The sequence below is a fragment of the Orbicella faveolata genome, unplaced genomic scaffold (assembly GCF_042242905.1).
Source record: "Orbicella faveolata isolate gen_17 unplaced genomic scaffold, um_ofav_v1 contig_2, whole genome shotgun sequence".
Classification (NCBI taxonomy): domain Eukaryota; kingdom Metazoa; phylum Cnidaria; class Anthozoa; order Scleractinia; family Merulinidae; genus Orbicella; species Orbicella faveolata.
Genome location: NW_028301547.1, coordinates 20,197,501 through 20,215,552, shown reverse-complemented (window position 1 = coordinate 20,215,552; position 18,052 = coordinate 20,197,501). Strand labels below are relative to the sequence as shown.

The 18,052-nt window shown below is 46.3% G+C and overlaps 3 protein-coding genes and 2 pseudogenes across 3 annotated transcripts in view; 2 read left to right on the top strand and 3 right to left on the bottom strand.

Moving 5' to 3' along the window:
* The first annotated feature begins 1,079 nt into the window (after nt 1–1,079).
* LOC149112351 (uncharacterized) lies at nt 1,080–2,779 on the top strand. Its single transcript, XM_089290179.1, has one exon. The coding sequence runs from the start codon at nt 1,148–1,150 to the stop codon at nt 2,705–2,707; it is 1,560 nt and encodes a 519-aa protein (XP_089146305.1). The 5' UTR covers nt 1,080–1,147; the 3' UTR covers nt 2,708–2,779.
* A 1,364-nt stretch (nt 2,780–4,143) lies between these two features.
* On the top strand, nt 4,144–5,335 carry LOC149112350 (uncharacterized; annotated as a pseudogene).
* A 6,269-nt stretch (nt 5,336–11,604) lies between these two features.
* LOC149112349 (mu-type opioid receptor-like) lies at nt 11,605–14,320 on the bottom strand. Its single transcript, XM_089290180.1, has one exon. It carries the CDS (start codon nt 13,724–13,726, stop codon nt 12,800–12,802), a length of 927 nt encoding a protein of 308 aa, XP_089146306.1. The 5' UTR covers nt 13,727–14,320; the 3' UTR covers nt 11,605–12,799.
* A 720-nt stretch (nt 14,321–15,040) lies between these two features.
* LOC149112348 (uncharacterized) lies at nt 15,041–17,336 on the bottom strand (annotated as a pseudogene).
* Nucleotides 17,337–17,598: 262 nt separating this feature from the next.
* Nucleotides 17,599–18,052, bottom strand: part of LOC149112347 (uncharacterized protein F54H12.2-like) — a 1,730-nt gene continuing 1,276 nt past the window's right edge. Inside the window, exon 1 of the mRNA XM_089290181.1 lies at nt 17,599–18,052. This exon is cut by the window's right edge and continues 1,276 nt beyond it. The gene's annotated coding sequence lies outside the window, so the exon portion shown is untranslated.

Genomic DNA, 18,052 nt, shown 5'->3' with positions numbered 1-18,052 from the left:
GACGAGGTACATGACGAGATTGAAGAGGCACCCATCTGCGAAAAACGATCAAGAATTGTGAAGGTCATGTTTTGCAGTAAATGCGACTCCTGTGGCCTAAAAGGCCTCTGTTACGAGTGTTATAAAAATGGAGAAAAACACTATCTCGGCTACACCGTGTATGACGAGAACGAATACGCCGAAATCTTTAAGAAATTTTACTGAGAGGCGACCAGTGTCACAAAAAAGGGGGAGGTGGAAAACCTTTTTTAGCCAGTCAAGGCAACTATAACAAAACAAAATGTCGGCGGTCTCTGTTTTCAGATGGTGTCTTCAACAAAGTTTGAAATCGTAGAAGACATTCCCTGTTTCCACTGCCAATTTAGCGCCAAGATTCAAGATGAAGTTTGTTTTTCCCCTTTTCTCCATTGCATAAAACAACGAAGCCGGCGCTCACACCAAAAAGGTTGAACCGTTCTCTTTTTCGAGTTTTAACACAACCGAAGGTCCGTATTTGTTCCGGCCTTGGTTGCACAATGCAAGGACTCTGTACTTACCCACCTCAATATCACGCCATCTGAGCGTTTCTTCTGGCTCTTGAAAGTCTTCGAGAGATGGCCAGTCGCGCTTGTCGGGTGGAGGTGTGTCAACAACATCGAAAGCTTGTCCACGATCCATCGTAGAATACCAAATATACGCATCTCTTCGACATGAAATTCACATAGCATTATCTGCCTCAAGCATAGCAGCAACTACCTCGCGCGTAATATCGCGAGCCTCTTTTTGCCACTCAGGTGTGAAATACTCGTGGGCGACAAGCGCGACCAAGTGGAAGAAGACAATCATGTTTTTATAACATGCAAACAAAACCGTCTGTTTCTAAATGTCAGTTCGAAGCGGGAGGGTTCATGATTTTTTTTATCATTTCTTCTTCAACTCTGCCCCGGATGTCATTCTCCATTTTCTTGACATCAACCTCGGTAAGCCCTCTCTTTGATGGTTGGCAAAGCATCCTTGCACGGACCTGATCTTTCAGAAAGTTATACTGCTGAAACTCGGAAAGGATGGTGTCGAACTCATGCGAAGACACCTCGTTGTTGTTCAAAGCGTTGGAGAGCAGTCTGTTGACGGTATCCCGCTTGGCAACGGCGAGCGTGGTAATCTCTTGATGTTTCTTTATTTTCGAGTCGAGCTTTTTGCTGGCGATTATCAGCCCCGACGAAACGAGAGCGAAGCATCCACCAGCGCCGCCAAGAGGAATGGCTGCAGGCAGGCCAACCACAGACAGAGCGGAGCCAAAACTTGCGCTGGAAAACGCTGCCGAGAGAACGCTGGAGTCGGCGGCGCCCCAAAATATTGGAGCGCCGAAATGAAAGAAGCGCTTGGTTTGGGAGACAGCGGAGGTTTTCCTTACCAGCTGTCGCCACTTGGTTCAAAAGTTTCCCTGCCAATCCCTGCGGTACCTTTCGACGGCAAAGCGCCAAGCTTGAAGAAAATATTCGACGATGCAATCCAAATATACGTCACGCCTGACCAATATTTCAAACACACGTCTGGAACCGAATCAAAACACTGGTTAGGAGGGCCTGACATGAAATATTGGCCGCAGCAGCTCAACTTCGCGGTTTTCTGCGCGACACAGGGGTGCGGAGTTTCTCGCGAAATCTTTGACAGCGGGATGAATCTACCCCCGCAGATAAGAGCTTTTTATATCTTCCACGTGAATTTCACGGTCAGGCGAATTTTGTTCCAGCTAGGAGGTGTTCAGAGCATAAGCGCTTTGCCCGGAGACCCGACGTTCGACCAGATGAATAATCATTATGACGTCGCTTCATACAAAAGGATATGCGGCGAGTTCGGCATAGACCCCTCAAGGGACTTTAGGTTTACTTCGGGTGGAAATAGTGGTTTGGGGGTGTTGTATGTTAAGCCTTGGGGGGAATCGCCAACAAAAACAGATTATAAGTATCCTGGGTGGAACAAGTTTAGCGACGATGGTGGAAAACTGATTAAGGGGGACCTTATTGAGTTTATACGGCCTGATCTTTTTGGAGATCGGCGGTTCGACTGGTTTGCACCCAACACCGCGAATGGTTTGACGCAGGCGGGCTTGTCGAGAATCAACCAGTCAATCGAGGCTTTCGTTTACTGCGTCCTAGGCGCGCAAGTCAACGTCCGCAGCAGTATTCTCGGCTCAGGTGGCAGGGCGAAAGAAGCCCAAAGCGAGTTCCTGGTGCTGATGGAAGACGCGATCAGACAGCCCGACTTGGCCGCGAGCGTGCAAAGGTACCAGCTCGCGGTGGATCAAGCGAAGGTCAGGCTCAATCTCGCTGTTGCCCCCATGGCCTGGCTCATGCCCGCGCAAATGATAATAAACACCGCAAGCACGATCGGTTACAACAACAAGCTGAAACAGGCGGTCTCCGGGATGAAACTTGGGGTGAACAACGAGGTAAACCCGGGGACAAAAAAAGCTGGGCTCAAACTAATGGCAGGCGGCCCGTCAAAGATTAACCCTCCCAACAGCCATCCGTCCAACCCGATACACAAAACCGCAACAGCCGAATCAAGGAAACCATCTTCGTCCGAAACTCAGCAAGCGCAGCCAACGGCGCAAAAAATTGAGCCCGAGGCTCCAGATAAAACATCGCAACATGAAATTAACAAAACGGCAGTAATTGTCGGTGTAGTCGGATTGTCGGCGTTGCTGTTCATGGCTTGGCAGTAAAGTTAACGCTGCTTCTTAAAATATTGTTCGAACAAAAAGGCCACCGTGGCAAGAATGAGCAGCCAGGTGTGCTCGGCCAGAAACCCGACGACTTGGCCGGCGGCTTTGAAAAGGAAGCTCACAATCGAGCCAATCAGCCCGGGCAGCAGAGAACCAAGTTTCGCGGCAATATCTTTGAGGCCATTTCCCAAAGTTTTGCCGGTGGCCTTCAAACCTCTGGTGAGGGCCCCGATGACAGCTCCGATTGTGACCCCGGCGGCGAGAAGAATAGTGGCCAATGTCACGCCATGTTTTTTGAAGATCTCTTTGACCCTTTCCAAGAGAGGTCGCCCCCTTTCCCTTTCCGCGAGCTCCTCGTTTCTTTCTGCCACTCTGCCTTCTGCGGCTTCTTTTTCGGAGGGCGAGGCATTCTCATCTTGGATGATTGCCTGGTCTTCCTCGTTTTGGCGCTGTAGCTCGCTTTCCTGCTCTTTCAGCTCGTCCAGCGGTGTTGTTTGGTTTAGCCTTTCTTCGACGGTGTTTCTTTTGCTTTCTTTTGCCGCGAGGCTGGCTCTAAGTCTGTCGACCTTTGCTTGTTCTTCTTCTCTGTTTTTTGCTTGTTTTTCAAGCGCGACCACCTCTTTTTTTTGCGTTTTCTAAATCTGTTCGTAAATTCTTTTACAGTTGCTTCAGCCTGCGCAGTTCTGCTTCACTTTCAACATTGGAACCATACTCATCATAAAATGCATCAATCTTTGTTTGGTTTCTCTCTATTCGTTGCCTAAGCTCCTGCACCTCTTGTGAGGCTTTTGCCCTTTCCACGGCGAGCGTTTCTGCCTCTTTTAATTGCTTTTCAGCGTCTTTCAAATTTTGTCGGACGGTTCTTAGGGCCTCATTTTCTTGATCAATAACTTCTTGTGCCATCGGGCCAAGAGAGTCTTTGATCTCTTTTGTAAGTTTTGGGTTTAGCTGTTGCTTGCCTGTCCTCTTTTCTTTGGTGAAGAGGTCATAAAGTTTTTTGCCAAAGCCCTTCATTTTGACTTGCAGTCGGCCGGAGTTCTTGTTGTATTCAGTTTCTAGATTTATTGCGCTTGCTTGAGGAAAAATCCTCGTTAAATTATTCCATGATCTTTGCTGTTCACCTTGCGCGCCTAACAAAGGGGTATCTTCCACCATGAAGGATGTCTCGGCATAAGAAGTGTCAGGAAGGCCGGACTGCTCGTGCTGCATAGTACGCATTTCCGTTTGTTCACCCCCGTGGTATGGAGTTGATGCCGCGTCTGGGTCAAAAGGTTAGGTTCTGTTAATCTCTTGTCCGTTATCAGAATCATCGTGGTCAAGCCGATTGTCAAGGTTCGGGTCTTTGTAACCAAATTCGCCACCGCCTTCCGCCATAGCAATATATTTCAAGCCTGTTATTTTTTTAAATTAGAAAATAATCGCCGGCGTATTATACAATGTCAGTTCCAGAGAACCTTCGCGCAACGTACAGCAAAAAAACATTACGCGCCATGCAGGCCGAGCGCGTGGTCAAGCGGATCACCTTTTCCCGCACTGAAGCCGAACCCGGCGACACGCTGTATGTTTCAGTGCCCAAGCTAAACGTGAACGAGGTTCTGGTGCCGGGCTCGCTAGCGCTTGTCTTTAACATCGACCTTTCTGGGGGGCACGCCAACAACGTCCTTGTCCAGAACGTCACGCGGGCGCTCGTTGACAGACTGCACGTGAGGTTCGGAGGCGTTACCCTGCAAGACACGGTTGGCTACGGCATCTACAAAATCTTTGATGACCTTTTCCTTTCGCAGGAAGAACGAGACAACAAGATTCTCGAAGGGATTCAGAGCGAGGATCTATGCAAGATCCGCTCAGACGCGGGAGACAAGAAAGACTCGGGCGTCGACGTTGAAAAAAAGCTGAATGATGTGTACGGGAGCAAGTACCGGATCAGGCTGGACCATCAGATCCTAACCGATCACGGCGTTTTCTACCCCCAGGCCCTTTACAACGACCTCGTATTCGAAGTAACCCTTGCTGAAGCTGAACATGTGGTCTAGGGCTCCCAGCTGAAATACCAACCTCCAGCTCGAGTACGAAATGATCCGCAGCAAGACTCTGGCAGACGAGGCGCACAGCGTTTACTCCAGCGGAAAAGAGTTCGCCTATGACCACGTGATGCGTTCCAAAGTGGTGACCTTCAAAAAAGACACCGACACGAGGAAGAACATCAAAGTCGACGCCCAAAAAAGGTCGCTAAAAGCCATCCTGCTACTTTTCACAGAGCCTTATGCTGATGGCGCCAGAGATTCAGAAAAATACGTCTTCCCGGACCTGACGAAAGTCAGCGTCACGATCAACGGCTCGCCCAACATGATTTACAACAACGGCGTCGAAGGCAAGGACATGTGAGAAGAGGCCCAACGCTTCTTCGTGAAGGAAAAAAATAAAACCGAGCACATGGATGCGACAAAGTTTTACACCGGAGATAATTTCGGGCTTCTGATTGATATGCGCTCCATGGCGGACCAAGAAATGCATGGAAGTGGCAAGAGGAAAGCCGAAGGCTCAGGCAACTTGAACTGCCACGTATTCGTCATCGCCGACTGCCAGTTCAACATTATGGACAGACAGCTGGAATCTGTACAGAATTGAATATGAACATGGACCCGAGCAAGATACCCTTCAACGCTCTCATCGTGGGGCCGACGAATTCAGGCAAATCGAGGTTCGTGGTGGACCAGCTCTACGGCCCTTTCCGCTTCAAGTTCGACTACATCGTGCTCATCTGCCCGACGTTCACGCACAACAAGACCTACCACCGGCTTGGCGAAAACGATCCAAGAATGGATGTGATCGTCTGCGACCAGCACGACGTGGAAATATGGTTGAAGCTCGTGAGATGGCTTTCCGAGGGCACCAACACGCTCATAATCCTCGACGACTGCGCGGCCTCCAAAGATGTGAAAGGGCGCACTGGCGAGCTGGTGAATCTCGCCTTTTCTGCCCGACATATGGGCATCAGCGTTTGGGCGCTGACCCAGAAGATGACCGGCATAACAGCTTCCTTCCGGGAGAACGTGGCGGCGATCGGAACAAAGGAGCAGGCCAAGCAGAACTTCACCAACACCGACTATGCCTTCAAACTCTACAACCAGGCGCATCCTGACGAACGAATGATACCCCCCAAGGAGCCTAAGTTCTCAGATTTCTATCAGCCAAGCGAGCAGCAGAAAAGGGTGAACTCGCGTTCGTGGGCGCCGGCGCTCTCGCTCTGGGCTACGCGGCCTTCCGGTTCCTTTAAACTTTTTTACTCCTTACTTATATGGACGCCAAACTCACAAAGATATACTACGGCCCCGGGGGCTATTGGAAAGGAATCGCCGCGATCAAAAAATTAGCCGAGGCCGCCAAGGTACCTGAAGAAACCGCAAAAAAGTGGCTGATCAGGCAAGCGCTCTGGCAGATATTCCTCCCCGCGCCGAAGCGAATTCCTCGGCCGAAATTCGACGTTCCCACGTCCAACAAGGTCCATCAGGCGGACCTTCTTTTTCTGCCGCACGACAAGCTCCCTCGTGGCCGAAAAGTTTTCAAATATGCTCTCACCGTTGTCGACGTGGCCAGCCGCTACAAAGAGGCCGAACCCCTGACTTCGAAGAATTCTGATGAGGTCGCCCAGTCCTTTCAGAAGATTTACAAGCGCGAGCCTCTGAAATGGCCTGAAATGCTGCAGATTGACCCCGGGCGCGAATTCATGGGCGCTGTCACAAAAGAGATGGACAAGCACAAAACCTTTATCCGGCGCGGGCGCGTTAACATTCACCGCGACCAGGCCATTGTTGAACGTTTCAACCGCACCCAGGCTGAGCGCTTGTTCGGGCACCAGTACGCCGTGGAAATGCGACTCCCTGAGGGCCAGCGGTCCACTGCCTGGATGAAAAGACTTGCAGAAGTTGTTTCGGCTTTGAGCAACGAGGTCACAAGCCTTATCGGCAAGAAACCCGCCGTCGCCATCAAAGAGAAATCTGTTTATGCAAGGCCGTCGACACCTTACTCGAGGCCTGTTGGAAAAAACGAAAAAATACTCCCCTCTCTTGTCCAAGTTCGTTATCTCTACCAGCCCGGCGAGCTTGAAGGGGGCGTGAAAAGGGCCACGGATCCAATCTGGTCTTTGAAAGTTTTCGGCATTGAAAGATCTTTTTCCAAACCGGATCATCCCGTTCTCTACCATCTGCGCGACGGTCCCAAGCGCGGCTTTGTTCGTGAAGAGCTGCTGGTTGTCCCTCCGAACACACAGTTACCACCAGAGCAACTTTGAAACTTCGGCTTCCAACCCTATTAGTTCGTCATCTGTTAATGTTGACAATATATCCATGTTGGTGTACCCGTAAGCTTCTGTATGGATACCATCATCACCTATCCATCGCTTTGAATCAAATGGCGAAAGCGAAATTTCGTTAAGATGCATGCCATAGATCTCGTGTCCCTCGCTTCGAAGAATGTTCATTCCATGCCATTGCTGCTTCGCACCGGAAAGCGTTTCCTTGTACTGTTCATGCGTTATTTGTTTCTTGACAACGCTCTTTTTCACGCTCTTCGCTTTTTTGATATTTTTTTCGTCCGCCTTCAAGATGGAGTACTCAGACCAACATACTCTGCGATGGGGGTTCCTGCACATTCGTCTTTCATTTTGCCCAAGACCTTTTTGTTTGTGTTCGAGTGGAGTGGATGCTCCTTCGGGTAGTCGCTCGTGTCGTAAAGGTCGGTCCATGTTGTTTTTCATGTCTTCGTAGACGTCTTGTGTTTCGATCAGAATCAGAAAGCTGTCGGTGTCCGTGTACAAGAGCTCGCACTTCGAGCCGTACTTCTTTTTAAGCTCGTTGTAAAAGAAGTCTTACATCAGGATCTTGCTGTTGTCAAGGATCGTCATCCCTGTGTAGACCGGCTTGTTGAGAAGCAGCTTGCTTTTTCGCATGTCTATCCCCGCCATGTCGTTTGAAGATAAAACATGCCTTGAGTACAAAGGGCTGGCGATCAATTTCCTTATTTTGTCCGTCTCGTTGCTGCGCACTATTTTTATGTCAACGCGGTTACGCAGGTTTTCCATGGTTTTGCCGAAAACTGAGTTGTTCATGAGCTTGTAAAAGTTCTTTTCAAAGTCGCTCTTCGCTTTCTTCCTGAACTCTGTGTTCATCCGGATGTACGGCTCCATCCAGCATTCTTGTTCGAACTCCAGCACCCTGTGCACACGCTTCAGTTTCATTCCCTGCTTCAGATAAAACTGCAAGTTTCTGTAATGCACAACGTAGTTCTTTTTGTCATGAAGCGTTAGCAGCAGCTTCTTGCTGTCCGGGGGTTTCAGATCCAGGTCTTTCATCAACCCCTTTTGGTAGTCCAACATCCACTCCTTTTTTACGGCCTTTTTCTCCGGCGCCAGGGGATAGCTGTTGTGCTCCTCGTGCAGTTCTGCAGGGTATTCAAGATCGACCTCGAGAATACACCCATGTTTATCGTTCTCTTTCTTATTCAAGATATCCTCCAATGTGGGCATGACACGCTTCCATTTAAAATCTCTTATCGGGAGAGGCATGCTCATCGCCCATCCGTAAAGGTTGTTTGCGTCGAGATAGATGATGAATTTTTTTGGCTTGCTTGGGTCGTATCCCGGTACTAGCGGGTTGTTTGCCTTAGCGTACCTATTGCTCACCATGGAGATTCCGCCCCGCATTCCCCTTTCCACGAAGAGATGCATTTCGTAGTCTGTGAAGAGCTCAAGCTCGACCCCCGTCTTTTTCAGGAGCGCATCCCAAGAGAGGCCTGGCGACGTGTAATAATGCGCCGGATCTAACCCATACTGCTCAAGGTACAGGTTTCGGAAGTTCTCAAAAACATCCGCCAGCAGCGCGACATCCGTTTTCACGTAAAGATCGTGGTAATCTCCCAGCGTTTTGCATTCAAAATACTCCCAGACAGCCTGCGCGTGCGCGTACTCTTCGTCTGTTATGTGCTCGTCGTTCAGCTTGCTGAAAAACTTCTCTTTGTCCGGAAGCCTTGTCTCGCCGATCGAATCTCCTCCATGGTCCATGTACTCGTAAGGGTAGATCCCTTTTTTGAAAAGCAGGTCGCTGCCTTTTGAAATCGTTGATGTTATTTTCAATAACTCCTTCGGTGTAGCGCTTACAAGTGAATCAAGGCTTCCTTGCAAAAAGTTCAAGCTGTCGATGAAACGCAGACCTCCGACCGAAAATGTGATGTATTTCTCCATGTTGTTGGCGACGCATTTCACCTCTTTCTGCAGCTGCGACATCGCTTGCATCAAGTGGTGCGCGTCGTAGCCCCTCAGGTTGTGGAATACGACTGGTATTTGGTCCGTCTTGGGGTTAATTCGCAGTTTCTTATTGCATTCGGCGTGCGCGGCTCCGCGGTACCTGCCCGTTATGTGGCAATGGTCCTTTACCGCGTCTCTGAAGTTTTTCTGAAGTAAAGGTTTTTCATAGTACTTACAGTTTTCCTGTGATTTTGCTTCCAACTGGTCTTTTTCGTCTTCCAGTCTTTTTAACCTTTGAACGCCCCATTTATGCTCTTTCTGTGCCATGTAGAAACATTTTTTGTGTCCTTGGCCCCAATAACTCCATTTTTCACCTTCACCCGCTTCTTCAACGTTCCAGACAGGCAAAGAATCCATGAATTCGTCTTTTATCAGAGTTTTGTTGCAAATGTGGCAATCAGTTGCTTTTTTGAAATTTTCCCAGTCCTTCCACGTCATAACAATCGGTTCTGGGGTGGCCAAACTCTCTCTTATTTTCTCCTCTTCCCGCAGAACGTCACTTAAAAACTTCCCCACCGCGTTTTCGCCCCTGTAAGTGTTCGAACCTACCACTTTACCATCGCTTCTCACAACAAGGTAAGAGTAACCGCATGCCTCGTGCCTTTCTGTCTTCTCTGTGTAGCTTGTTTGCATTCTCTCACGCTCACAGCCTAGAATCTTTCTGATAATTGCCTCAAAGTCCGCGTAAATAATGAAAGGCATCTTCATCTGTTTTTTGAAGTTTTGGCAGGAAAGTATGTTTTTCCCCTCTTCTGGCATCTCGATCCTTGTCGGCCTGCCGTTCACACCGTTGCAATATTTTTTGTGTTTCACTAGCAATTCTTCTCTTGAGAGACCGGTTAAGCACAGCATAAAAAAGTGCTTTGCGTTTCTGTTCTTGCTCTGATCGATTAGCAAAGCGCTTTCTCTTTTTACGCAACAATAGTGCTAAATTTCCCCTGACTCGATTAACATCAGGTTTATCCGCGGCACATTCGCTTGTTTTTGGCTTATCCGGTGCACAATCACACAATCGTTTTCCCAGCCAAATACGTTAATTGCGAGTTTCGGGTTTTGTGCCTCGAGCTTTTCTATCTGTTTTACCGGTGTTGGGAAATCGATGCCTACGTAGTTGATACGGTCGTTTACCGGATATTTGCTTGGTCTTTGCGGGTTCTTTCCGTCTTTGGGGGGGAATAAAGCGGCTCTGATCGCCCACTTCAGGCATTCGTTGTCTTTGTTTTGCACGTTGATTATTGCTTTCTTTTTTGCCAGTTTGGCTGGAAGAGGCAAATAGCTCCCTCCGCGAAGCGGCTGATAGCGTGCAACATTCACGTACGCAATCTGTATCTTTTCAACCACCCATCCTGATCCTTTCTCAGACCAGTGTTCTATTTCTCCTTTTGCGTTTTCAATGAATTCATCAAATTTTTGTTTTATCTGTTCCTCATCGTTCCTTTCGAAAACGTGCGGTTTGCCGTCTTCGAAATAGTGCTCCATGAATTGTGTTTCGCCGTTTCTTTCTATTGAAAACTTCACTTGTAACCCAAAACTTACTTTAACGCTATTTAACCTTTGGGTTTCTTGTCCAACCAAATCGGTGATCTTTTCTTTGTTTTCTCTTGCGAACTTTAAAAGATCTTTCTTGTTTGGGTTCCTTTCGGATATATCCATTCTCCGCACACGGAGCCATTCTTGGAAATTGTTTTGGGATATTTGGAACCCGTCATATAATGCGGTAAAATCGGGTTTTAACGGCTCGGGAAGGTTTGTTTTTTCCTCCCTCGGTATTGGGCCGTAGAACATTTTCAGAACATCGGACGAATATCTTGCGGCAGCCATGTTGGCGTATACACTGTGCATGCACTTCTCCAATAGGGAAAAAACTCTGGCACATTTTTGTATATACTAGTGAAGGACACATCCGCGCATATTGATTACAGACGTTGCAGCTTCGCTGGACCCGTTATTTCGCCAAATTTTACTGCTGTGCTGTTGCGTTACACACACACATGTATAATGAGGGTTCTGGACACAAGCGAACGCAACACAGTGCAAGCGTAACGCTACTCCGAATCTTCAGATGAGGAGTAGCGTTACGCTTGCACTGTGTTGCGTGAGTGCTGTGCCAGAACCCTCAATATACATGTGTGTATATTCCGTATCCCGTTAATTCCAGTTAAACAAATTTAATTTTCTCACTCGATATCCCTGGTTATCTGTTGAAATTCCCATATCCGTTTAAATTTTTCCTCAAAATATCCTGTACCCTGTTGATTCCCGTATCCTGAAAATCCCTACCAGGGCTTCTTTACTCAATATCCCCCGGCTGAATGTGCTCTTTCCTCGGACGGACCTAAACGACGTAAACGATGGAACTTTCCCCTTCCCCTTCACCGAACTTAATTATTTCACACCAGCTAATAACAGAAAATAATCTTTCTTAAGAGTGTGCACATCGTAACAATGAAATGCACTGACCCACATGGGGCCCGAGATCACGCTGACTGTTTCGTCTTATCATAGTCTCATGATCATCTTTTCATGGAAGACGTGTATCCCAAACAAAAACATCTCTGAGATTCATCGCGAATCCACCCAAAACAATAGCCAGTCAGGAAGGTAAGCAATCTTTATTTAAAATCAGGAGTTCAAAATCTATATATAACATTTGATAATAATATTTCCGGCTGGTAACTTCACCCCCAACTCGTTTCACCGCTAGTGCTTATCAAGTGTTACATTTTTTAAGCAATTTTTGTCTGTGACCTAACAACCTAAAAACAAACTATTTAATCACAAATTTAAGAAAGAATGTTTTCAAATATATTACCAACGGGCTTTGTAAAGTCTTGAAGCCTTGTCGCAGAAAGCACTCTCACTGGGGTATTCTTCAGTCTGCGATCCATCTTGAAGGAAGGTGGAATATCAGCCGAACTAAGCCCGCGTCATAGACATTCTACATCACCGGCATATTATTAGGACGCCACCTCCGGCTGCATAGCAGCTGCTAAAGGTGAACTTGACTTATTCATGTTCGCTGAAGCAAAATTCCGTTTACATGTGCGTCATCTTGGGCGTTTTAGACATCAATTTATCACTTAACCCGGAGGTGCCGCTCGATTATCATTACTGGGTTTTCCGTTTTGATCGAATATCACCGAGAATTAGAAATTTGACAAAATGTCAAAGGAGGAATATGTGATGCCTTCTACAGCTTTAGATATGGTTCACAACAGTCTGCGATCCATCTTGAAGGAAGGTGGAAAATCAGCCGAACTAAGCCCGCGTCATAGACATTCTACATCACCGGCATATTATTAGGACGCCACCTCCGGCTGCATAGCAGCTGCTAAAGGTGAACTTGACTTATTCATGTTCGCTGAAGTAAAATTCCGTTTACATGTGCGTCATCTTGGGCGTTTTAGACATCAATTTATCACTTAACCCGGAGGTGCCGCTCGATTATCATTACTGGGTTTTCCGTTTTGATCGAATATCACCGAGAATTAGAAATTTGACAACATGTCAAACGAGGAATATGTGATGCCTTCTACAGCTTTAGATATGGTTCGCAACAGAGACTATACCCGATACACTCGTTGATTGTATCTCTTTAAAATAATTTTGTTAACTAATCATCACTTTTGCAGACTACTTCGTAACTTCCGCGTAAGGCCTTTGAATTTGAACTGAAATCCGGGCACTTATATTATACACAATAACTGATTCAAAGGGGGAGCTTATTTGATACAGAGAGCTACATCGATTTATTACCGTGTCTAAAACCTCTTCTTCCAGTCACTGTACTTTTAACTGTTCGTGAACTTTGTGAAGTCTTTTATACTGTTCCTTACGGAAGCATTCCTCCATACGTAAATGGCGGGGTTTATCAGGGCTGTTAGAAACAGCGCGCTCTCAGCCAGTGGATAGATGCTGTGAAACACGACTTCAACTTCTACCAGGCCGGTCTGATGCACTATAGATGCGCATAATATTGGAAAGAAGCAGATAAAAAACGCTCCAGTGATTATTAAAATAGTTCTGGTCGCCTTGATAGCCCTGTTGTGATCCTGCTCTGAGGTGCGTTGAACAGCACGCTGTTTGATTTCCAAGTGCAATTTTACGGACACGATGATCGTTTCCATCAGAGTAACTGTTGTTAAGATTGAACACAAGATTGAATAAGCTTTCAAGTTCATACCAGATGAAGAAAATCTCAGACTGAAGCTGAACACAGTCCACAGCAGCCACCCACTGAAAATTACGAACGTTGCTCGCAAAGGGGTCGCCAAGATCCGGTACTGAAACGGTCTGAAGACGGCAAAATATCTTATCAAAGTTATGAGAGCGAGGGTAACAAATGTCAAACCCACGCACCAGAACTCAAACACAGTCTTTATGAAATACGGAATGCACTCGTACGTGCTGCTTCTATACTTCCCGCTCTGATAAGCGATGAACGCAGGTTGGATAAACATCGCAATTAGAAGATCTGCGAATGCCAGGCACAGCACAGAGGTATTATAAGTAGTGCGTAAAGAACGTCTCCTTAAAACCACCATGAAGACAAGCAGATTCTCCACAGTAGCCACTGGACAGGATATTCCGTTCACGATGCATGTTATTAGAGTGATGGTCTGTGCTGTAGCGTTTGGCGTGTAAGGAACGCTTGTAACTTGAATAGGCAGATTGGGACATAGGGAGCCTGTGGTCTTGTTCAGAGTACTGTTGTTCATCGTCTTCCGACGTGCAAACTTCTTTACCCTCGATAAGCTGGCTGCAAAGTTCACCTCAGTTGCCTTCGCCGTAACATTTCAGTAAACAAATGACCCTGATGTTGACGAGCTTGATAGGAGAGAGATTCGCGACTGGAGGAAGTTACGGGATTTCACTGAGTTCTAAATGGCTGAGTTCTAAGTAACGACGTGTTAACTTCGTTACCAGGAATATCAGGAAGTCCTAGATGAAGTGGTCGGGCCGTGGATCGCGGAAAGTCCGAGATGTTAGTTAAAACAGGAAGTTCATATGATTGGGAGTTTATCCGACTGTATCTTGTGAGTCACTGAAGGATGACGGCACGTAATGCCAGTAGACCATATTTGTATTCGCGGTATTGGACTGGCACTAGCTTGCAACAGAGGTTAATGGGGGAGTCTTTTCAAATGCATATTACATTTATCTCTTTCAAGAGAAAATGAGGGGCCAGAGAGGGATATTGAGGGCGTTGGCTGGGATATGTCGACTCCACTAAAGTTATTTTTAGTTTTAGACGGAAACGGAAGTCTATTTCCCCAGACGTCCGCATGATACCTTTCACCCGCCAATCTGGAAATTTTTAAAGGGCAGGCTGCGTGGAAATTCGTTCTGTCAGTAGAAGGGCCTAAAGAACCACAACCTCTTTGGAATTAAAACGTTGGAAGGAATATCAAAATTTGTCCCCTGAGAATTTGAATCAAAGAAATCAGCGATGGTGACAAGAAAGAATTTATTTGCTTTCATTTTTATAACAGCACGCAGAGAAGTATCGTATCGTTTGATATTGTTACGAAGAGAATTCAAAATAAGGGGTCCCCTCATTTTCTCTTGTCTCTTTCTAATGATATTTCCCCGCCTGAGCCTCAATTGCAAGCTAATTCCAGTCCAGTACCAAGATTACGAATATGGCCTATTAGAATTCGTTTGAGTTCCCGTCACTGTTCGTTTCCAGCTACGATCTGGGCACCGAGTGTAGTAGAAATCATATTTTTAGTATATATATCTAGTAGCGTTCGAAAATTTAAGGTGGCTGTGAGCCTCCACCCCCCACAGAAGTTCTTACAGTTTGCAAAAAGTTTCATCTTTAGTAGTGGTATGGGCTAGTCCAGTACAGATTTGACAGGTATTGTGATGCAAATGAAAAAGTATTGTTATGGAAAGGAGTTCTATTGTTTTCTCGAGTTTGACGTATCCATGGTAACCAGAAGCCCCGCCCCCTTTGACGTCATTAATCTCGTTTCCGTGTTGACCGAGTAAAAAGCCTGGTTTCTAACATAAACAAAGTAATCACGCAATTTTAAAGTTAACCATTAACTTTAATATCAAATGTTTCCCTAAAATTACAGGACAGAGCCGTGTGCAACTCCCTAGTGGATTGCGCTCAACTTAGGAATGAAACTATTTACAAAAGTGTTTACAAATGGCACAACAGTTCAATCATGTCCACGTCCTCATTTGTTATTCTTTCATAGCCATAGGGATATGTTTTGAAGGTGTAGGGATCTATCACTCGTTTTTCGTACACAAGCTGATACTTTTTCGTCTGAGAGACTGTGGTCAGTGAGTACTCTTTGGAGTTTCGGACGATGTGATAAGGCTTGTAAATATCAGTTTGTCGCATTTTCTCGAGAGGGCGTTGAATTTCGTCTAAAACATTTTGCCGCACACTTGATAATTTAACTGCTTGCTACCTTCACTGTTTAAAGAGATTCCCCTCACTTTGCATTCTTCTTTTTCTTTCTTCCTGAGGTAGCCATAATTTTTCGGTCCCGCGGACGCAAATTCAGTGATGAAGTCGTGTTCTCCCAACTCGTCCTTGAAATCACCGAGAAAGTCGTCAAGGGGAGGATTGTTTTCATGAGGTAAACTGGAAAAAATAACGCTGTCGGTGTCTGTGTACTGTACTCGTTCTTGTAGCATGTCCAGAGCTGCATACAAACGAAGTCGAGCCCAACATGTCGTGAAACAAGCGATGAAAATGTTGAGGTTTGGTGAGACAGGTTCGTCATTCGATTTCAGTTTATAGTGAATTTCAACGATGTCTTCAGACAATACACTCACGTAGCAAACGTCATTTGCATCACTTTCATGGAATGCACTGAACCTCATAGGATCTCCGAACTCTTTGATTGGAGTTTTGTTGGTGCGCTGGCCAAACTTCCCCCACATGGAATTTAACATCATTTTTGCAAGGCTACGTTTGCCGGGATTCTTTTCAATGTTGTTGCGATTGAGTTCGATGCCCTCTTTCGCTTTGTAGGATCTCAGATGTTCTTGCTGTTTGACGGGATCATCGCCTACATGAGCTGGCCAGCCGCTTGCCTCCTCTTTAATCTTTAACCATGTATTCACATAGTCTTTAAAGAGACCTTTCCTCGTTTCAGAAAAATGCCACACTTCGTGAATGTAAGTTATTTTGTAGCCCTTCTCAACGGCTTTGTTCAGTTCGGAGGTACACCATGTACCTGTAATTTGTCTTTCACTGTCGCTGTGACTGCAAACCCAGGACCGTTATAGCATTGGTTTTTCCATCTCTTCTTGTACACAGGCTCTACATAGCGGGAATGTTAGTTTACCATTTTCACGCAGCGGAAGTACTGGATGAAACAGTTTTTCTGGAGGTAAGATTGTGACCTTGGCAATCCCGAAGTAATTTTGGATGTCTGTGTCTTCCGGCTGAAATATAATTTCAGGGTGGCCGACAGGATACTCAGCATTCTTATTAATGAACGGATAGAGAGATGTAAAATCATAGTAATGAATCTTCTCTCCTGAGGCGATGTCAGCCAGATGATAGAGTTTGCCCATCCAATCGGTACAACAAATCTTTGTTTACCAACTGGGCGCTTTTCTTGGATCCGTTCATTAGAGATACGGTGGTGATTGAATCTTGGGAAGAACTCATCACGATGTCTCGATGAATTTGTGACATCTCATACATCCTTCGTCCTTTAAAAGGTGGCTGAGAATCCTTTGATCGTCCGAACTGCCTGGATGTAAATCCAAGACCATGTATCCGAACGGACGTTCTGTCAAACGTCGAAACGTGTCTTGTAAAACCTTCCATTGGGTGGGAAATGCCTGTAACAGTAAATTTCTCATGCCTAATTGATCTCGTGGATTCTTGAAGGCTACGACATAGTGGGCGTTTCTGGAAATACTCTTGGCATATTTCCCCGGCGGAAACATGTCTTGGCACAAGTAGAGCACGGTGACGTTCTGATGGTGAGAATGTTTGGTGAACAGATCCAACACTCGTTTATCGTTCCCTCCTTCAGCCATTAGATCGTCCAACACGAGTCATCCGCCTTTAGGAAACCACGTTTTCAGTTGATCTGTGTCGGGAACGCCTTCGTGAAACTTGACCCCCTGTTCTTTCATGGGCTGAAACCCGTCTTGCCACACTCCGTAACAATAATGTATTTGGGAGGGTGGGGTATGAGACAAATCGAGGTTGTTCAGTAAACGTTTGGTGGTAAACACAGTCTTGCCACACCCTGAAGGACCCACCACCAACAGACTAGAAGGGGTGTGAAATCGAAAAGACTTGCGTCGTTCCATGAGTCCAAATGACCAAACGCGCATGGGCATGCTACTTTTGATACCGCATGGAAAGGAAAAATTCCACCCAACGGGGAATGGAGCCCTGATCTCTCGAGTGACAGTCGAGAATACTAACCATTGTACTACAAAATCATCACACGGAAAATGAACGTTTTCAATCGTATTTTAATGTCAAACCAACAATCATTACACTAAATATCTCACACCGCAACGAGAGGTGTCTTGGTGATGTTTCACTTTACACACTTTATCCCATTCTAACTCTTTCTCGATCAACTTCTTTAACATCTGGCCTATTTTGTGATCGTTGTCTACATAATCATGTTTCGAGAAACGCCTCAAGAACTCGTTCATGCTTTGACCTCTCGCTCTGTCTTTTAAATAGAACAAGGCGTAATCACCACAGCTTTTACTGTAAATCGATTGCAGAGACTGTCCATTGTAATTGACATGTTTCCATTGACTTTTTAACCAGTCTTGCAAAGGCTGTGTTGACTTGTAAGTCTCTAAAGGTAGGGCGTAGCTGTCCATCACCTCGCACACATTCCCACTATGGGTCCAAAGCGCCAGCCAGTGTCGGCCCGGTCTATCATGTGGATCTGTGTTTACAATGTACCCACGAGGTTCTTTCTTGATCGGTCGACGTGGTAATCGATCACAAGCCACTGTCCCGTAAAAGTAAGGTTTCAAAATGGCATCCGCTTTCGCCAAATGATCCAGTTGCACGTTATTCAGAGGTACTT

Excerpts from the sequence above, each read along its gene's own strand:
- LOC149112349 (XM_089290180.1), bottom strand. The coding sequence starts at position 13,726 with ATGAACAACAGTACTCTGAACAAGACCACAGGCTCCCTATGTCCCAAT.
- LOC149112351 (XM_089290179.1), top strand. The coding sequence starts at position 1,148 with ATGTTTCTTTATTTTCGAGTCGAGCTTTTTGCTGGCGATTATCAGCCC.